General features: G+C 36.5%; 1 protein-coding gene across 16 annotated transcripts in view; it reads right to left on the bottom strand.

Moving 5' to 3' along the window:
* Window positions 1-22,227, bottom strand: part of DLG2 (discs large MAGUK scaffold protein 2) — a 1,831,272-nt gene that overhangs the window by 402,161 nt on the left and 1,406,884 nt on the right. For 13 of the 16 annotated variants that reach the window (XM_036427307.2, XM_036427310.2, XM_045577835.1 and 10 more), the window contains one exon: window positions 4,404-4,559. The exons of the other annotated variants lie outside the window; for them this stretch is intronic. In XM_036427307.2, coding sequence (XP_036283200.1) covers window positions 4,404-4,559 — 156 coding nt within the window. The remainder of the gene's footprint in view (window positions 1-4,403; window positions 4,560-22,227) is intronic. 16 annotated transcript variants of the gene reach the window in all.

The raw sequence follows: 22,227 nt of genomic DNA on the forward strand, positions 1-22,227 counted from the left end.
CTTAAAAATTGGTCCTTTGCCAAGTAATTTCAAGAGCTTCCCGAAGGAAAACTAATAATTTCACTGTTTTCTTCTGGTTGATATTACAGAAGTAAATTGTATATACAATTAATTCATCCCTGATGTTTGCTATCAAATCAAAGAGTTTAGAATTGGGGGATTCCCATTGAAATGGTTGACTCCTCCAGCTTCTCCTGACAACCGGCCTGCATTCTTCTGAATGCTGATTAGAGATTAAGTTGGTATGTGAGTGGTTTCACTTGCTAATGTCCACATAGGTAGCTCATATCCTAATCTGAGACAGTAACTGCTGTATCAGTATGCACATGCTTCTAAAATAGACTGGGAAATTCTCAAATGCCATGAAAAATATGTATTGCCACATATTCCATTTTAAAGGTTAGCCATTTTAAAACATTTTTTGTTAGTGTTTTCAGTTCACACGTTTATAAACATTGTCCTAATATAGTACCTTGTACTTTGCTGAACTTGATAAATCTTGGTTGAATGAATTGATACATACATTCTTTAATATTCTCTTCAGGGCAGAATATCCCCAAATACTTTTATTTTACCAAGAGTAGAAGTAAAACATGGACCCACAAAGGAATTGGGTTCCTCATCATTACTGGCATTGGATAGGGCTTACTTATCTAATTCTAAGTTTTCATCCACCTCTGAGATTCTGTAAGTTAGATATCCATTGGAGAGGAAGTAAAAAACCTCCGAAAGAATTCCCTCAATCTCTATGAAGGAGTGACAGTTACCTAGTGAATCTATAAAGTGGCCACTGAAAACTAAGGTCAGCTAAGATGAAAGTGCAACACACAGAGTGAGCTCAAGTACATTGGAATTTGTTCCCATGCTTGGATTCATTCATTGATGGAGTTTTTGTAAGTACCTGCCAAGAACTGAGTCAAGAGCAGCTAGAGCCATGACCTGTCCCTGAAACAGGTATCTTTGGCTCATCTGCCTGTTGCTCTTATTTCTATGTTTACTAGTCATTCAATAATTCTGAGCTCCTGATGCGCCAAGCACTATGCTAAGCATTAAAGGTATAGCATTGTAGAAATGACACAATTCCACTCATGGAGCATACATAAATAAATGTACAATATCAAACTACTTGAACCTTCTAGAAAAAAAGAGAAAGAATACAATAGGGAACCAAATTTTCTCTTTCAGGGGTCTTCTCCAAGGAAATGCAATTTAAGCTTAGATCTAAGATGACCAGAAGTCAACCAGGCAAGGTGTAAGAAGAGCTTTCCAGTTTGAGGAAGGAGCATGTGGTAAGCACTGGAGACAGGAAGAGATTGAATGCATCTTGTGAATGCAAGCAACGTGGTCAGCAGAGGGAAGATGTTTGAGAGGCAGGCAGGGGTGAAATCATGCATAGCTTGGATGCTCTGTTAATGAGTTTGCATTTGTATTAATGCAAAGAGAGCACTAATTCTGATCTGTACTTTTACAGATCACTGGCTGCACCGAGAATAAACCAGGAGGACAATAATAAAAGTGGTGAGACCAACGAGGAGCTATTGTAGATGGGAGATGATGAAGGCTCAGATTAAAGTGGAACTGGAAGTAGAGAAGAATAAATAGATTTGAGGTACCTTTTGAAAGCAGAATCAATAAGACTAGAAGGTAGGTTGAATGATGGATGTGATCAGAAACAAGGTCTTAGGTATAATTCTCAAGTATTTGGCTTGGGAAATAGGGTAAATGTATGTGCCCTTTATTGAGATGAAGAAGCTTGAAAGGAGAACAAAATAGGGTGAAATCAAAAATTTTAGTATCAGTGTACTAGTGGCAATAAAACTAAAATGTGTGTGTGAGAGAAAGGATTTTTTAAAATGAAGAATAAAATACAAAAAGGGGTAAGGAAAAGGGGGAAAAAGAAGATGACAATTTAAATAAATATAAAATAAAATTCCCAGAGGGATGATGGAGGGTAGGGGTTGGAGACTGATGCATATCAGGATAGCAGTGGATGTACAATTTGAAAAAGGGCATACTCAACATTATACTGTATTTTTTTAATTTTGGGGGAAAATAAAGTGTTCTTGATAATATAGATTACAGAAATTAAATTAGAAAGATTCATAGATTCATGTCTGGTGGGTCTACACAAAAGGTAGACTGTATCATCTGCTTATTGGCTTTGGTTAGTTTTTACAGAGGGATGCATCAAGATCTCCAGTGGAATGCAAGTAATGTAATTTTTATGTTAATCAGAAAAGAGCACAAGCAATATATATATATATATATATATATTTATTTATTTATTTTTTCATTGACACTGATCCAGAAGAAGGGAAATGAGAAAACATGGTAAAAATATTGGAGAGAAAAAGAGAAATGGGTGGAGAATTTTTCCAGCAAGCAAGGACATCTCTGCCCTCATGTCTGTGCCAATGCAGGTGCTAATGGTCACCTGGATTTGAATCCCAGCCGGGCCACTTGTCAGTGGGTGATCTTGGGCATGTCAGGCAACTGCTCCAGGCTCGGTTTTCTTAGTTTTAAAAACTGATAATGATAGCACCTATCTCATACAGTGATTGTCAAGGTTAAAAGGAATAACTCATAAGAAATGCTTAAAATGCCTGGCACAGAGGAAGGGCTCAAAAAGTGTCAGCTGCCTTTCTGCAGCTGACTATGGATGCATAATTGTTAGAAAGTGGTTGTAGGTGTGTGTACCTCTTCACTTCCCTAAAGCTATAGTGACTTTGCTCTCTTAGGTTCAAACTGTATAGCTCACTGTATCAAAAATAGTTTTTGATTTGTTAAAAATATAGGAGGATATAATTAATATTTATAAGGCATTCTAAAATATTATTAGGATTTAATTTTTGCAAATTAATGAAAATGCCCCATCTAATTACAAAGCCAGAAATATGTCTTCTCATTTATTCCCCAAAATGTTAGCTATAATTTAAAACTTGCTATTTAACTCCCTAGGGAGGTCAGTAATTAACTTCTAAACTTATTCTTTAAAAATTCCAAAAATTAGAGATAATGTTCTAAAACCCTCTTGATATATTCATCATCACTTTGAGTCATTTTAAAAACCTATACTTTCTCTGCCCTAATGATATTATGAAGACATATGAAAATATTCCACCTGAAAACATACCTATGTCAGCATCCCCTTACATCTAGGAACATCACAAGTGAGACCTCTCAATTGAAACTGAATTGGGACTACTTTACGGAACACTGCACTCTCTTTTTCTTCCTGACTCTCTTTTCTCTTTGGTTCTTATGTACAAATGAAGTTTTATTATTTATCATACATATTCTTTAGAATATTAATGCAAACATTACATCCAACCTTTAGACTCAGAACACTTTGTTTACAAAATTGTGGAAAGAGTCAAAATATTCTAAGGTCAAATCTGGAATCTACACGTATTAGCAATATCATACTGGTGGCAATGCGTTGACTACTTTAAATTTTGTTATTATTATTTTTATATAAAATGGGAATAACTAAATAAGAGAACATATATAATTGCCTTGCTTGACAACATACTAACAATATATTATTGCCCTGGCTGGTTTGGCTTAGTGGCTAGAGTATTGGTTTGCAGACTTAAAGATCCTGGGTTTGATTCTGGTCAAGAGCATGTACCTCAATTATAGGCTTGATTCCCGACTCTGGTCGGGGTACCTGCAGAAGGCAAGCATTGGATGTGTCTCTCTCACACTAATGTTTCTCTCTGTATCTCTCCTTTTCCCTTCTACTCTCTTTAAAAATCAATGGAAATATATCCTTGTCTGAGGATTAACAAAAAAAAACAAAACAAAACAAACAAACAAAAAGAATGGTGAGGATTAACAGAAAAATTAAAAGAATGTGTTTTTTTTTGTGTGGTCAGATAGAAGTGTTAATTATGTAGTTTTGAACAAGTTGTTTAATACCTCAAGAAGCAGTTAAGTGATGGCATTAATTTAATATGTTAGTTAAAATATTAAATGGTGATAATAGCATCTACTTCTTAGGCTATGTTGTGCCTGGAGCACAATAAGTGTTTACTAAATATTATCTAAAAATATAACTCAATAAATATTCTATTTTGTCCTCAGATTGAGGGAAATAGTGTTACTTAAATTTCAAAATTAATTCTTCTAGAAAAATATAATCAATGCCTCATTAAAAATGCATGGGAACCAAGAACATTGGAGCATCATGTGATCATGTCTGAATGCTCTATGAACACACCAGGAAAAACCACAAGGCAATGTTCTTAATTTCTCCCATTGCGCCAAAGGAGCAGCACATCTCTCCGCCTCAAGGAGGATGTCCAGTGCAAGAGAAGTGAGCAGAGGCAGGCTCTGCCCCTTCTTTCCTGGTGGAAGCACATGCAATTCGAGAAGATGAAGTGAGGAAGCGCATGCAGTACCTGGTCATCTCAGAGTCAGGGAGCAGGCCTAGGTGGTAGTGGGGGTAGGGAGATGATAGAAGGAAGCTTTTGTCACACTCAACAGGGGAATAGTGCCTGGGAGAAGGAGGCTTATCACACAGTTTGTTCACAGTGCTGTAAACGGGTTCCGGAGGCCTGGTGACACAAGAGGAAGAGAAAGAGTTGCATGGTTAGCACACATACTGAACAACTGTGCACCTGGTAGCATTTCATCATATGCAGAAGTAAAAATCCAGAACAATGTTATGGGCTCCAGTAGGCCTGAGTTAAGAGTCTTTTAAGAAAACCGGATGTCTGGTTAGAAAATGGAACTTCGGCTCACATGTGGCATGACTAACATTTACATGCCAGATACCTCAGTAGTGTCAAAATCAACCTGCAAATGCCATGCCTTTTTGGATTATCCAGGCTGAAATGCCACACCTTGGGATTTTCTGACATGGCTCCTATTTATTTATTTATTTATTTATTTACTTATTTATTTATTTATTCTCTTTATTGTTGAAAGTATCTCATAGACATGGCTCCATTGTAAACTTTAGTCTCATCTTTATTTAATTATTCTCTTTATTGTTGAAAGTATGTCATAGACATGGCTCCACTGTAAACTTTAGTCTCGTCTTAAATGTGTACTTCATAGAGATGTTCGCTCCTTGATCATTGTGGTAAAAACATCCTGTTATTTTTGTGGCACATATTTCACTTCATAATATTTTTTTCTCAGCATGCAATAATCTTTCTTGTTGGTTTGTTTTGTTTAAATTATTAATGCCATTGTCACTACACCATGGATTTTATGAGGACAGAGACTTCATTTGTTTTGTTAGTCTGGGACACAGCACACCTTGCATAAATATTTATTGAATGCCTACATAAATATATGCATACAACTTTTCACATGCCTTGCACATATTTTTGGGGTGGTTGTTGGTCCTACCTAGGAATCTAATAGCTTTTATGATCTGGGTGTTTCCTCTAAATATTTACTTATAGATTACTCCCCCTCCCCAACAATTGATTTCAGAGAGTTTTCTATACATAGAATACTCATTTTAGTAAAATGTCTTATTAAATAAATTAATCTAGGAATACTGAAACATGATCTAAAACAGCAACATTTTAATAGTTATTATTTATAATCATATATGGTATAATCAGACAACTTTTACCTATAGTATTTGGTCAGAGATCCATGTACTATAAATAAAAATATCCCATAGCTTTATCCCACACTTTTAACATACTGGAAACTGCTGCTAATATTCTTTAAGGTTAAGAATTGAAAGATATAAATTTAAGAGCAAGAGCTATCTAGCAGACTGGGCCACAGATGCAGGAAGAGTAAGTTTGACTGGAAAGGTAAGGAGCAGGTCAGGACACAGGGCCAAGAGCACCCGTTGGCCCACAAGATGCCAGAGGCAGCAAGTAGTGGCCAAGTGCCTGAGAAAGTACAGGAAATGTATGTGGCAAGCTCGTGAGGGCACAGTCCATGTTTCTGTAGCTCCAGCCCCCAACATGGCCCCTGATGTATACTAGGTACTCAACCAATGCTTCCTGAACCGATTGAGGAGGGAGGTCAGGGAGGAAATATTGATAGAATAAGCAAAGTATTAAAGGTGATCTTTACCTCATTTGTAATATTACTAGAGGTCCGATGCACGAAAATTGTGCAATGGGCTTAGCCCTCGCAGCCCCAGCTTCTCCAGAAGGTCATCCACAAGGACATCTGGAAGACTGTTTGGTTGTCTGGTCTAATTAGCATAATATACTCTTAATATTATCGATTGCAAGCCAGTCATGGCAGACACACTGTCTAGAGAACTGTATTCTTCCCTATCACAGAACTTTCCACCACACAGAAAGAGATGTCTTGACATGTTTATACCATAGTGGGGCTGATAATGAACAGGAGGCAGTCAGAGGCCTATTTTGTCCTCCAGAATAATCCTCTTAGTAGTAAAATAAGGTACTTTACAATACAGTTGGCTTGTTCTAGCCCAGTGTCCAATACGGTTTTTAAGGCTCCTTCAATGAGATAACCAAAATTGTTCTTACTTTAGGAAAGTTGGCATATATTGAGTTAAGATAACTATGCCACTTTCAGGTAAACCTAGCATGTTTGTAAATTTCTGTATCAGTTACTAAAATATATCTGTCAAAACAGATTAGATAGTATTTTTTATTTTTATTTTGGGAGAGTCTGTTTTGATGTGTTGATATGTGCATCTTTACGTACGAAGATATGCACACATTTCTCATGGTCTTGGAGACAGAAAGACCCACATACTGATCAGATAAAGAAAGTCACCTTCGGAGATGACAGTCTTTTCTGAAACTAAAATATGCATGTCTACACAAAAATGCAGCTTGATAGGGCTTTGTATTAATAAGCTGCATAAATATTAATCAGATAAAAATGAGGGGCATGTGCGAGCTCTATGGGAATTACTCTGGGTAGGTTATCACAAGAGGATCTGATACCATTCTCCAGTTTGTCCACTCTGAGATACAGCTGCTGTGGTAGAAATGGCTGGATTGTCTTCTAAACATCCATGAACTCTTCTTTTCTTAATAATAGAAACCCAAGTTTCCACTTGTCACTTTTTCTACAGTAAAGACTTTGTTTCTCGCCTCCTCTGTAGATAGATGTGGCCTATGAAGATATTCAGCCCACTGTGATTTGAGCAGAAGGATTTTGTGAGATTCCTGAGCTGACTGCTTAAAGAGACCACTGCAGTTTTGTTCTCTCCTACTTGTTCCCTCTGCTGACCTGAAATCTATATGTAATGGCTGGAGCTTCAGTGGTCATCTTGGACCATGAAGCAACCTTGAGGATGCAGGCAAAGAATATCACTGGTGAAGCATAATGTCAGAACCTGTGCTCCACAAAGCTTGTAATCTAATACGAAGAAGTAACTATAGCCCTAGCTGGCTTGGCTCAGTAGACAGAGTGTCCACCTGCGGACTGAAGAGTCCTGGGTTAGATTACTATTAGGGGCACATGCCTGGGTTGTAGGCTTGATCCCCAGTAGTGGGCATGCAGAAGGCAACTGATGGGTGATTCTCTCATTATTGATGTTTCTATAATATCTCTCTCTCCCTCTCTCATATCAATAAAAATATATATTTTAAAAAGAAATAACTATATATAGGGATTTTGATAAGGTGACAATACATTTAATTGTGTCAGAGATTCATCTAACACCTCTGTATACACAGAAAAAATATAAAGAATATTTTTTTCTGACTATAAATTTTAAGTTTATGACTGTTTAGAGAACTCACTGTATCTTTATTTAAAAGCATTAGATATATAAAATGGTAGCTGATCTAAACTGCCAGAACAAGGCCTAAGAATAAAGGAACTGATGATTTCTTTTAAGCCATAAAACATTTTCAAGATGATGTCATTTCAATAACATTGTACTTTCTGCCTAGGAGGGCTGATTCAATTTTCTTAGTCTGATGTTGACTCGACAGACCAAGAAAATTATGTTAGCAATTTTCCCCTAGTCCTTTTACCTCAGTAGCAGTATATTTTGAGACAAATTATCAGAATCAAAGCTAGCTAATACATATCTTAGGGGGGGAAAATCGCCACTTGTATTGTACTCAACTAAATCAAGGGAAAATCAGCTTCTCTGTAAACACTACAATAAATTCAAGATAATAAAAATGAAGCCCTATACATTGCACACTGTTGAACTTTTAAGACTTTTACCTATGTCTTTGGAACCATTTTATGGGTATAATATTATTTTATGACTCCTGAGTTTAGTAGACTTGTTATTTGGAGGAAGCTTAAATACATTAGATTTTAGAAAGAGGCCCTTTTTTTTCTTTGCCTACAGTTACTTCCAGAATTGTTTTATAGTGAATTGATTTCTTGCCTAAGCATCAGTACTCATGATTCATTGCCTTATCAATGCAGAGATATAGCTACTGATATTACAGGCTCATTTTTATATTTTATTCCTTCCCTTTTTATTTACTTTTTTTTTTTTATACAGTCACTGGCTAAAGAGTAGATATATCAAATCCAGTTTCTTTTTTTTGTTTTTGAGAGATCAATTGATATCTCAGAAGATGGGTAGATTCAAATAAACATTAAAATAACTGCTCAACAAATTTGACTAAACCTTTTTGCAATAATGACAATGTTCTCTTGCAACCAAATAACTAAATTGAAAACATCAGTGACAATAATTAAAACAGCCTGATAGTGGTAGAAAAACCAACAAACAGACCAATGGAACAGAAATGATAGCCCAGAAATAAACTCATATATATGTGAGCAATTACTTTTTGATGAAGGAACCAAAAACATACAATAAAAAGGAGAACTTTTTCAATAAATGGTGCTAGAAAAGTTAGAAAGCCACATATAAAAGAAGGAAACTAGACTGTTTATTACCATACACAAAAATTAACTCAAAATGGATCAAAGTCCTAAATATAAGACCTGAAACTATAAAATACATAAAAGAAAACATTGGTACTAAACTTATGGACCTTGACCTTAGAGAGAATTTTATAAATTCAACCTCAAAAGCAAAGGATATAAAAGCAAAAATAAATGAATGGGACTATATCAAACTAAAAAGCTTCTGCACAACAAAGAAACCATCCACAAAAAAGGCAACCAATCTAATTGGAGAAGTTATTTGTAAACAACACTTACAAGAAGGAGTTAATATTCAAAGTATATAAAGAACCTATACAATTCAACAACAAAAAACATACAATGCAATTAAAAATATTGGCTGAGGGCCTAAACATACATTTCTCCCAAAAAGACATACAAATGACCAACAGATATTTAAAAAGATGCCCAACTTCACTAGCTATTAGGGAAATGCAAATCAAAGCCACAGTGAGATACCACCTCACACCAGTTCGAAGGGCTGTTATCAACAAGATAATAGCAAATGTTGGAGAGGTTGTAGTGAAAACTCTCACACACTGCTGGTGAAAATATGAATTGGTGCAGCCACTACAGAAAACAGTTGGAGGTTCCTCAAAAATGAAGCATAGAATAACCATATGAACCAGCAATCCCTCTACCTGAAAAATGTGAAAACATTTATTTATAAAGATATCTGTATCCCTTATGTACATCGCAGCATTATTTACAATGGCCAAGACATACAAATAACCTTCAATAGATGATTAGATAAAGTACACATGGTACATATATACAGTGGAATACTACCCAGCCTTAAGAACAGATGAAATACTGACATTTGTGACAGTACGAATGGGTCTTGAGAATATCATGGTAAGCAAACTAAGTCAAGAACCATATGATTTCACTCCTATGTGGGACATAAAACTGAAAGCAACACACTAACAAAAAAGACAAAGATACCAAAAAACAAGCAAACAACAACAAATAAAACAACCCTCATAGACACAGACAACAGTATGATGGTTACCAGAGGGAAAGAGGGATGGAGGGAGGTAGAAAAGGGTAGAAGGAATAAAATATATGGTGACAAAAGGAAATTAGACTTTGGGTAGTGAACACACAATGGAATATATAGAAATGTACACTTGGAACTTATAGAATTTTATTAACTAAAGTCACATCAATAAATTTAATAAAATAAAAAAATGTGAGAATCTCCTTTCAAGTGTTATAAAATGAGGTTCAGATTTGAAGATGTTTGTCTGCTAATTTCATTACAATCCTAGAATTCTAGCATATAAAATGTACTATATAGGCAACAGTACAACATCCAGAAGTACAAGCTACAGTCTGAACACAGGGAATGACATATATTTGACACTTGAGGAATATTTCTTTGAATTAATGAAATATTTATTTATTTATTTATTTATTTATTTCAATATATTTTTTATTAATTTCAGAGATGAGAGAGAGAGAGAGAAAGAGAGAGAGAAAGAGAGAGAGAGAGAAACATCAATGATGAGAATCATTGATCGGCTGTTTTTCGCATGCCCCCTTCTGGGGATTGAGCCCCTCAATTCAGGCATGTACCCTTGATTGATTGGAATAGAACCCAGGACCCTTCAGTCTGCAGGCGGACACTCTAACCACTGAGCAAACCAACCAGGGTAAAATTTAATTTTTAATTTTTATTTTTTAACATTCTCCATAGAAAGAAATGAAAAAGAAAGCCCTTAGTTATTTTGAATCTCTTAAGTAGGTTTTCATTTTTAGGCCATCCTTGTTTTTCACAGATCATACAGAACAGAGATCCCAGTGCTTACAATTAGAACTGACAGTCTGCTGTGCATGGTTCACTCAAGCTCGGGAAATGGGCTTCAAGTCTGGCCATTGTGGCTCTTGCCCCTAGTTCCTGTGAGAGTCACCCCATGGGAATGGGGCTCCTGAAAGACCTCTCAGCCGAATTCCAGAAGGCCAAGAGCCAGTACTCAGCATTCTTTGTATTTCCCTGCTGTTTTGTTTTCTGTGACTTCTCTGAGAGACAGAAACGTAATGCTAGTTTATGAGCTGTCACTGGGATTTGGGTGGCAGACACAGATGCCTCCATCACTTCCCATTTATTCAGTAAAGAAGTGAAATGATTTCCGGCAGTGTAAATCAGCCAGGCAAACCTGAAAAGGCCTGTTTATCCTATTATAAACCCCCAGAGCCACCTAGGTCAGAAGGTAATGAATATGGAAATCCAATCTGAGGTACCTACTGTCTGTCTTCATTCTGTGGATGCCTCCAGAAGAGAAGAAAAATAGATATCCTAGTAGAATCTCTAAGTGAATTTATAAACAATCATTTACCTTGTTGTCCACTTATCAGGGGCCAGAGATAAATGGCTTTGTCATCTCCAATGCTGATCCACCTGCATTTATTTGCATGTCTATGGGTTTATAATTACAGGCTCTTGTCACATAGAATTAGTATAGCCTGGCTCTTGGTGATCTCTCTTCTCTGAACTGCATTAGTACTTGCTATTCTGTTTCCTTGGCATTTTCAATTGCTAGTCCATAAATGCTGGTGTATTAGAGGGAGGTGCTTCATCTAATCTTATTCTATAAAAGGCTACCTTGCCTACAACTGTCCCTTGTCATTTGCCCAACTTGACTCCAACCCAACTCAATACCCCCCTAGCCTCTGACTCTGCAAACATGACCTGTATGGATAACAGGGATCCAAAAAAAATTTTATTTTTAAATTAAGTTAAAAAAAAAAAAAAAGCTAGGCTAATGGGTTCTCCTGTGAAACATGAATGAAGGGGAAGAAAAATGAATTATCAGCTGGTAGAATCAGGGAAAGACACAAACATGTAGATCAGTGTTTCCCAAACTTTTAACATATGTGTACCCCTTCTATAATTTTCATAACGCTGAGTACCCCTCGTACTCATGAGAACGTAGAATTTGGTGCATCTAAGCACAGTGCAGTGCATATTCCCACCACACTCCAGTGCAACGCGTATCCTCACCAAACTCTTCCCGTACCCCTTGGGGTATGCGTACCACACTTTGGGAAACACTGGTGTAGAGGGAAGCTATAACAGTGTTCATGAATTAAAGACCACCAGAGTGAAGCTCTTCCAAATGTTGTTGCTAATGTGTCTAGAGGTTCCTTGAATTTAGAATAACAGTTTGTATTCATTATTTAAGGGTATTGTTATGGCTCTTGCTATGGAATTTCTCTGTTGGTTCCCATATGACATTAGCTATCCTAGCTAATAAAAGAATAATATGAAAATTGACTATCAGTCCAATATACAAGATGGCTGCCCCCATATGGTCAAAGATGGCTGTCCCCATTTGGACACAAGATGGCTGCCACAAGATGGCCAGCAGGGAAGGGCAGTTGGGAGGGACCAGGTCTGCAAAGGAGGGCAGTTGGGATGATCAGGCTTGCAGGGGAGGACAGTTAGGGGCAATCAGGCCTACAGGGGAGGGCAGTTAGAGGCAATCAGGAAGGCAGGCAGGCAAGCAGTTGGGAGCCAGCAGTCCTAGATTGTGAGAGGGAGGTCCGACAGTCCGGGATCGGGCCTAAATGGGCAGTCAAACATCCCTCAAGGGGTCCCAGATTGGAGAGGGTGAAGACTGGGCTGAGGGACACACTCTCTATGCACCAATTTCGTGCAATGGGCCTCTAGTATAATGCTAATAAACCACCATCTCCTACCCCACTCCTTTATAGGAGTTTAGGTCTGATCTTATGCTTGCAACCAATCAAGTGAAAATAAAATGGGCACTTTGATTGTTTTTACTGTCTTTTTCAGATCATTTCAACTAGACCATGCCACACAAAGACAAAAGATGAAACGTTGGACCCCTATGTAATCCCATAATACCTGAGACCCTGTCTACAGAATTCTGATATTTTGTATTAACTCTATTATCTAAAAAAATTGCATTAATATATTATTTTAATTACTGAGTTTCTTGATGTCCCCTTACATTTTGTGTCTGCTGTGCTGACTTCACTTAGCTCATGTTAGTCCCAGCCCCATACCAGAGATAATAAATATTTCACACAATGATGATAATGACAATGATAGTGATTGTACATACTCATCTGTGTAGGACCTGCAGATACAAGGTCAAAGGAATATGACTCCTTCCTCTTAGAGGTAACAGTAAGAGTGATTCATAATTTATTGGGTTTTTCTTTAAAGTGACTCACATTTTGAGTCCCTCCATGAAAGGGCCTGATCTCTAATGTACTGTCATGGCCCTAACCTAATGTACTGTCATGTCTGGTTCACAGAGCTCTTTCCTTTCTAGATGCTTAGCTCATAGGGGATCAGGCCTGAACCTCATTAATCCTTGCTTCCCCATAGCTTTCCTGAATACATGAATGTATGAATGAAGCACTACCATCGAAATTAAAGTAGTAACAGAAAAATAAGTTCAGTGCTTTTTATTCTCTTTTGCTGAGCTAGAACTAAAACAGAGAACCTAAAATTGCAATAGGAAGGGTTTGGTTTATATATTTGTATGCCTTCTAACATAAATTTCTCTGTCTTATAGACTGATCCAGATAAACCTGTAAACCGCTCAGATTCTCCAACCTCACCCCACTGTGGCCTTCCTTGGCTGCACCAAATGGGGAGGGCACATACAACTTCATGTTCCTGTATAAGCAGAACATAGAACCAAACTTTATTAATGATGCAGCTGGGAGGCCAAGTGCTAGGATCTGTAAACGTCTAGTCTATTGCCTGACACAATTCAGAAGAAAAGGGTTTTAATTTTATAAGGGTGCCTTATGTTCCTCTTCATACATAATACACTGTTTTTTTGTGTGTTTTTTTTTTTTTTTTTTTGTTTTTTTTTTTTGGCCATGGATGTGGAGAAGTAAGCATAAAAGACTGATTTCCAGGCCTGAGAAAATAGGTGGTAAGGGCAGAATTTTGGGAAGTAACCAGGGGATAAAAGAGAAACAGGACTAGTTGTAAATTTGATGGCTCAACATCTAATACTACAATGATAAGGATTAATCAAGAGGCCAATTTCTCTTACACTGAACTCTAAGCAGAAAAGTGTTAGTCATTTGATGAAGCTATTGAAAGTTTAAAAGTAAGCAGCAGGGAAATCTGAGGATTAGGTTCCTCTGATTTGTAAGAAACCCATGCACTCACTTAATTCTAAGCACCACCAGACTGGGCCCCCAAGGACTTCCACTAGGGTCACTGGAGTAGATGCCTACAGTAGGTCCTCAGGTTACTTGGAGATCCATTCCTATGGGGCAACACAACCCACCTACATCCCTCACATGGAGCGCATACACAGCAGTAATGAAGTGAAACAGTAAAAAAAATTAAAAGAAAGATAACAATTCCTGATCTTTACTGTGGTAGTAAATAAATAATAAAAAACATAAAGCACACATGTTCATTGGTTGAAACTTTTTTTTTTAAATAAATAAATGGGAGATGGAGTCATAACCATGAAATGATGTACCTTGAGTCCGATGTAACCCAAGGACTATCTGTATTTGTACCGGACCCACTTAACTTTCCCCAAACTTAGCTTCCAGTTTTTAGTGCTACCTGCCAGCAAAGTTGTAAGCTTTAAAAAAAAATACATTTTATTGATTTTTTTTTTTTTTTTTTACAGAGAAGAAGGGAGAGAGATAGAGAGCTAGAAACGTCGATGAGAGAGAAACATCGACCAGTTGCCTCTTACACACTCCCTACCGGGGTTGTGCCTGCAAGCAACCAAGGTACATGCCCTTGACCGGAATTGAACCCGGGACCTTTCAGTCCGCAGACCGACGCTCTACCACTGAGCCAAACCGGTTTCGGCCAAAGTTGTAAACTTTAATATTGTTACGAAACTATGAGGTAACTGCAAAGAAACAGGGCTAGGCTTGGATTCTGGCTCTTCAAATTCTACTCCATGTGATCTGAGCCTCGGCATCCATATCTGTAAAGCGGGGATAGTAATACTGGCCTCAAGGTGACTGTGAGAAATGGGAAGAATGCTTGTAAAGCACCTGGCTTAGTGACTTAGTGCTTGACACTCCCTGTGAGCTCACCCCATGGCATCTTACTCTCAGGCACTCCCACTCACAGGGATGCATAGCCTCTGAGAATGTAGTTCCCCAATCAGACTTTAACACAGGGGTGGGGAACCTTTTTTTCTGCTAAATGCCATTTGGATATTTATAACATCATTCTCAGGCCATACAAAACTATCGACTTAAAAATTAACCTGCTATATTAATCACATATTTAATTAACTCACCCCTAATGCCTTGGCAATGCCAGAACAAATAGTTTCTAGGGCCTTACATTGGGCCAGACATTCCCCTTCCCTGTTTTAACATAGTGACAATTTGATGTAATGCAGACTCTCTACAAAAGGGTTGAACAAAGTAAGCAACAAACTGGTTTTTAGTATCACAAAAGACACTGCATAATTGTATTTTCTAAAGACTCATTTTTGCTGCCCATGTTGAAAAGGTAATTGATCCTCTAGGATAGCCATGGAGGTTGATGCTCACGTTCTCTGAAATTTTCAGTTATTATCATTACATCTAATAAGGTATCATCCCTAACTCATATCTCTAATTTGTGCTTGCACCTTCACAATGATTTGCTTTCTTGTATGGCTAACAGGTGTGGAGATCAAATTGTTGAGCCATAAGTAATTTGTTATTAATGATAGTCTATGCACCATCATCTATAAATATTTACTCTTTAAAATAGAAATTAGAATTGATTTACCATTTCCTCTATATAAACATCATTCTCAATTATATTTTGCAGTTTGCTTATTGAAGAGAAAAATGAGTGAGAGCTGAACCACATAAAGTAATTGGGAAAGTTTTGAATTATTAAAGTGCTTTATTTTTTCAAAGAATGATTGGGTTTCAACAGAATTAGGCCCTGTCATGCTAGTGACATGGAATAAGAAATTGAAAGTCAAAAGTCAATGATTTTAGCAATGATGATTGTAGCAGGTTTATTCCAAGGTAGGAGTGACTGTAGTGGGTGTGTCCAGCTATAGCAGTATTTTATGGCATTCTGAAAGATGATTCAACAAATATTACCCAACACGCATAAGGTCAGAATTATGGCCACATCAAGACCTTTGAGACATGAGTTAGATTTACTTAAGGAAGGTTCAATATGTCCGATTATAGTGTTTAAATTCATATTTTTGTAAACCTAATTGTAAAGTTTTTTTGTTTTTTTTTTTAACTGAACTCATAGGATATGGAATAAGTCTACCAAGAAAAGCAGGTTGGTAATTATCTAGTATTTTGATGGAAAATATATTTTTAAGCAAAAATGAAATCACATAAGAGATGAGAGATTTGATTACATAAAAATTTAAAACTACTGAAATAACCTCATAAACAGGCAACAAGCTGGGGAAACATCTGCTCAAATATATTTATCAATCTTTCAAAGATGCTCTTGTAATTCAATATGCAAAACCATAAACTTTCAATAGAAAGTAGACAAAGGCTGTTAACATTCAATAAAAAAGGAGCAAATACAAATGACATCCAGACACACAATATAAATGTTTAATATCACTAGGAATACAACTAATATAAAATAAATAATATATCTCCTTTGCCTGTTAAAATAATACAATTTTTTTAAATTGATAAAGTACAATGTAGCTGTGATATGGTGAAATGGACACTCAAATTGCTGGTTTATGGAGTGTAAAACCCCCTGTACAACATTTTAAGAAAGTAATTTGGCAATATGGTTCAGGAGTTTTAGAAGTAATTCTGCTCTTTGGTTCAATAATTCTACCACTAGTGTGCAATCCTAAGGAGAAAATGAAAAATGTGGACAAAGTTTTCCATGGAGAGAAAATCATTGTGGTTTGCTATAAGAGCAAAATAGAACACATCAAAATGAAACAATCAAAATGTCCAACAAATAGACAAAGTATAGAGTGTAAACTATATCCATTAAAGTCAATATTCATGAAAATCTTAATGATACAGGAAGATACTTTATTTTATAACCTTGAATAAAATGGAGTACAAAATTATATATGGGAACAGTGGGAGGTGTGGAAGCATCTAATTTTCTTACCGTTTGGGAAAGAGACTGAACTAAGGAGATGTAAAAGGATACACAGGGGAGAATAGGGTTGCCAGTGTAGAGTCTGGGTGGGTAAAGAGGACTTTTTAGGAAGTGGTAATAAATAACACCTGCAAAGTTAGAGAGACATCTGAAACCATGCCCATTTAGGAAGTTTGTGAAAAGCTTGAGTAGGAGACAGATGTAAAAAGTGCAGGCAGGTTGTGAGTACAACTCTATTATTCATCATGATGGAAACCATGGAGGCTAGTGGCCTTCCCACTGAGTGCAATTAAAGGAGTTCAATCATTTTGGCTGTCCACTTTTATAGTCATGTATTCATTTCATAAATATTTATCAAAGGCCTACTCTGTACCAGGCCCAGAGAGAAGCATTAGGTATATAGAAGTGAGTATGCTAAAATGTTCCCTCTGCTCATTGAGAAAACATTCTGAATGCAAGAAAATGTTATAGCAAGGAACAGACTTTTCAAGCTACTTCAGGTAACAGGACATATGTGCTTGGGAACTCAGAAAAAGCTGAACCATCAGAGGTCAGGAAGAGTGAGATCTAATGAGCTAGGACTTTAGAGTTTTCCCATCAAGGTGATATCTTTTCTCTTTGCGCCACTTCTTTCTACCCATCACTTTATTTAACTGCTAATTTGTAAATGACATACATACTCTACCTCTTAGTTTATGCTTCCTAATAATGTCAACTTGCACATGTCTCAGAGGGCCCTCTGGCATCCTTCATATCATGACCTATTAGCTTCACTTATCATTGATAATTTTCTCATTTGGCCTGCTTTTCAATTAAAATTTCCTAAGAGAGAATTTGACAGATCTAGCTTACCTTTTTGAATAAACCACATCATTGGTCACTGGCTAGCTTCCATATTGGCATCTTTAGGTCAAGTACATCCCTGTGCTTTCAGGTCTGATTGGGGAATGAGCCACCTGATCCTTCTGGATTTGAGGAGAGCTGACCATTCCACTGGTATGCTTAGATTTAATCTGTGGAAGTACTATACATTTTTATATTCTCAGCTAGTACTATTCAAAGATGATATAGAGAAAAAAGAAAGGCCATTCCTTTTGGAGAAAAATTTGGAAACAACAAAAAATAAGGGTTTTAATGATAAAAAAAAATATGGGAAATGTTACAAAGACCCCTCCCCCCCAAGAAGATCCAAAGCTTAACAACTCCCCAGGGTTTTTTTCTGTTTATCCTGGTATTAAAATGTAACATTATAAAACAGAAACTCTACCTCTACAATAATCATTTTCTTTCCTCAGAGGCTCCAAGTATATTTATATCTATAACATCTAAACTAAAGGTTTCCAAATCTGATAGGGTCTTAGTTTTAACATTCACATCTACATAAGAAGTTTTGAATATGTTTAATCAAATCATACCTCCCAAAATAGAATGAAAGATGGTAATTCAACTATATTATCCTGTATGCCATTTTAAAAGATTGATACAGACTCTATAAAGGAGAAAACCATTATGCCTTTACCTCAAAGAGATCCCAGATTAAATATAATAGCAACTCCCTAGAAGGGAAAAATAATGTTCAAATAGAATTCTCTGCATGTCAACAGGAAGGATGAGGTGGCTTTATCCAAATGGTACATTATTCTCTATTTCATGCAGCTATTACTATTTACTCCTCTAGGACTGCTATTGCCAGGCAGGTTATGAAGATTGCCCAGTGGCCACAAAGAAGGGTAAGCCATTCATCAGAACAAGAGGAGATTGCTGTAGCACTACCCTGCTCTCCTTGGAGAGGACTCCTTGCTCTTCTACTGGGATTTCAGACTGAGGATAGACTAAGGTCATACATTCCCTGGAGTTACTGGGTCGCATCCTTTTAAAATCTAGATATATTGGTTCTTTCTTCCAACACTATCTTTCAGGAAGTTTCTGTGCATGTCTGTCTGTCTAAGCTGTTCCTTGTTTCTAGCAAGGTCTCACTCCTACTTTCCCCATAAAGCTTTCGGAATATTCTTCATAAATGCCACTTGATTTTGTACTCCGATGTATTTTAAATAATAACAGTAATAATGACAATTGCTAACACATATGTTGGAATTTACTACGAGCTAGGGCCTGTGTTACATATGTTCTAAGTATCGTATATCATGTAACCCTCTAACTAATCCTAAAATATAGGTGTATGTAATACCATTGTCTGCAAGGCTTCACACTACCTTGCTCCTCTTCACATGGCTGACTTGTTAGCGGTGAGGCTGGGCTTTGAACCTAGGATGTCTATCTGCAAAGCCTGGGTGTGCAACCATTATGCTTTTTTAACTCTTTTTCTAGCATAACTTTCCCTCAAGAGTCATGAACTATATTTCATGTTCACCGTGGCAATTATACCTCCTATTTGAAAGGTAGTAAGGACTAGAATAAAGAGAGTAAGCTGTAAGTTTGATAATCTAGATTCAAGTCTGGGCCATCACTTATAAACCAGGTGACCTTGGGCAATGTGTTTACCTTTATGCCTCAGTTTCATACCCTGTGAGCAGGAATAGCGCCTACCTCTTAGGACATTATGAATATTAGATGAAATGATGCCTAAATAGCCTGCCAGCTGCTCAGTAGATATCATGACTACCACAGTATTTAAACAGGAGATCTGGCAGTCAGTCACCTGTTTTATACACCTATGTCTCCTATCTTTTGTGGGTGTGAATTTATTCTGAAGATATAATTTCCTGATATGATGACAAATCATGATATTAATTTTTCAAAAAATTTTACATTGTATATTTGATATTCTTCCAGAGAACCATCTACCTTTTTTCTATTAGCTGCAAAGACCCTCTTCATACATCAGTGGTATAAACTGCTGAGCCTATAATTCAGAAATTCCACTTCCAGGAATCTGTTCTATAAAGCTGAGTACAAGTGTGCATAGAATGAAACTGTCACATAGTTTATGAAAGCAAAACATTGAAAAAAATGTTCATCAGTATTGAACAGACATGTAGGAATGAAAGACATTGCTGTGGAAGAGTTGATGATATGGGAAAATATTCACAACATATTATTAAGTGAACACAGCAGGTTAAATAATATATATAGAGTTTAATAGTATATATGCAGTTTGGTAAATTAAAAAAATATAAAGTACTATCCCAATTTTATGCAAGAGGTATTAAGAAAAAAAGAATTTGGAAGCATACACCAAGGAATTTGCTAAATATCATTTCTAAGAAATATGTCTACATGCAATTTTTATTTTCTCTCAATATTACATGTTTTCTGAATGACTTTTAAATGACATTAAAATTGTTTATTATATAAGCTAAGGGATAAAAAGCTATAAACTGCACATGTAATATGTTGCCAATTTTGCAAAAAGCATATCTGTATGTCCATATGTATTTGGAAAAGCCAATAAAATGTTAACAATGCTTCCTCTAAATTATATTAATTTTCTTAATTATATTTTCCTGCATTTACAGATTATTTTAAATAAAAATATTTTTTTCTACCCCAGAGAGCTGTTATTGATTCATACTGATCTTGTTGAATTTATTCCAAAGGTCTACAGATTATCAACTCAGAGGTAGAAAATATGTTTTCCAATTTTAGGGCTATTTTTTCTTTAATAATGAGCAATGCATATTTCTCTGTACCTATGCATATAGGTACTAACAAGGTATTACAAGAGTGAAAATGCAGCATTATAATTTCTTATGACTAAGGAGATGGTTAACTGTCACCAGCACGTTGGTTATTTAAATTGGTCAGGATCACAAGTGTTTTCAGTTATGAAAATATATTCATTTCCTAAAAAGATTCCAGTTAACATTTAGTCCAATTCAGAGAAATTATGTGATAGCTAAACTCCTTTTATAGAAATGATGACAATAAAGACAAATTTTCAGCAACCATACTATTTTTTACCAATGCATCTACGCATTCATTTAACACAATTTACACAATTACAAAACATATATAAGAGACAAAGAACACGAGGAAAAGAACATGAGCTTTCAGGCTCTAGGACACATGTTTAAATACTGTTCTACCACACACTTAGCTGTATGACTCCAGGAAATCACTTAAATTGTCTGAATCTTGGCTGCCTTATCTACAATAGAAAATTATTTACTTTAAGATCTACCTTATAGGACTACTATGAGATTAAATGAGATACACTATGCAAAGCCTTAACAAATCACTGCCATATGGTAGCACTCAGTAAATAACTATTTTTATCTACTGTTTTTATGTACTAACCTAGGTGATATGGAAGAAAAAATATGATCCTGATATAGATTCTTCCCTAAAGCACTGTATCTTGGAGCGAGAGATGAGGGATGACAGGAGAGAGAGGGAGGGAGGGAGGGAGGGAGGGAGGGAGGGAGGGAGGGAGGAGAGAGAGAGAGAGAGAGAGAGAGAGAGAGAGAGAGAGAGAGAGAGAGAGAGAGAGAATAAAACTGGTCAAGTATGATAGGAAGAAAAGCTAGACTGTCTTGGAAATTAAAAGGAAGAGGAAATGACATCCAGTAGGAAGAATTAGGGAGCACCTTATGAAGAGGCATCACTGGAGCTGGACTATGAAAAATACAGGATTTGAACATGTGAAAACCAAGATAGGTATGTTTTGTGGAGGATGTTGAAGAGCAGGCAGGATGGTGGGTGAAGCTAGTTAGTTATCTGGTTAAGTTGGTTGGGGACTGGAGACATTAAGAGGAGAAGTGATGATATGTCTGAAAATATGACAATGTATAACATACAAACCCATTTATAGCAGAGCTTCTATTTAGAAGAGAGCTTCTATTTAAATGGACAAAATAAACTCCATCAAATCTTGGGGCCACTAAGTGCAGTATGCATATTTGAGGAATTTTACATATATCCAATTTCCGATAAATGTAGTAACACATTTTAGTAAAACACAGACAAAGTTGGAATCACAACTACTACCTATTAGCTGTGCATATTTATATGAGTTACTTAATCTTCCTGACTTTCAGTCCCATTCAATTTTAATAGACATGACAGGACTATTGTAAAAATTAATGGAACAAAATTATGCAAATGATTTATTAGAGTGCTTGGTATTGGCAGAACTCAGCCAATATTAATTGTACTCTCCCATTCACCAGACTATCTGACTATTGTACCTCCCAAACCTCCTCTTTCTAGCTACAAAACACATTTTGGAGATAATTATACCTTTGTCCCTGTTGTTCATGCTCTGAGGAGTTTTAAACAGGAGATCTCTCCTTGTACTCTGTTGACCAAAGTATTTCCCGCAGTTGAGTAAAAGCACAAATTAC

This window comes from Pipistrellus kuhlii, unplaced genomic scaffold (genome assembly GCF_014108245.1).
Source record: "Pipistrellus kuhlii isolate mPipKuh1 unplaced genomic scaffold, mPipKuh1.p scaffold_m20_p_9, whole genome shotgun sequence".
Classification (NCBI taxonomy): domain Eukaryota; kingdom Metazoa; phylum Chordata; class Mammalia; order Chiroptera; family Vespertilionidae; genus Pipistrellus; species Pipistrellus kuhlii.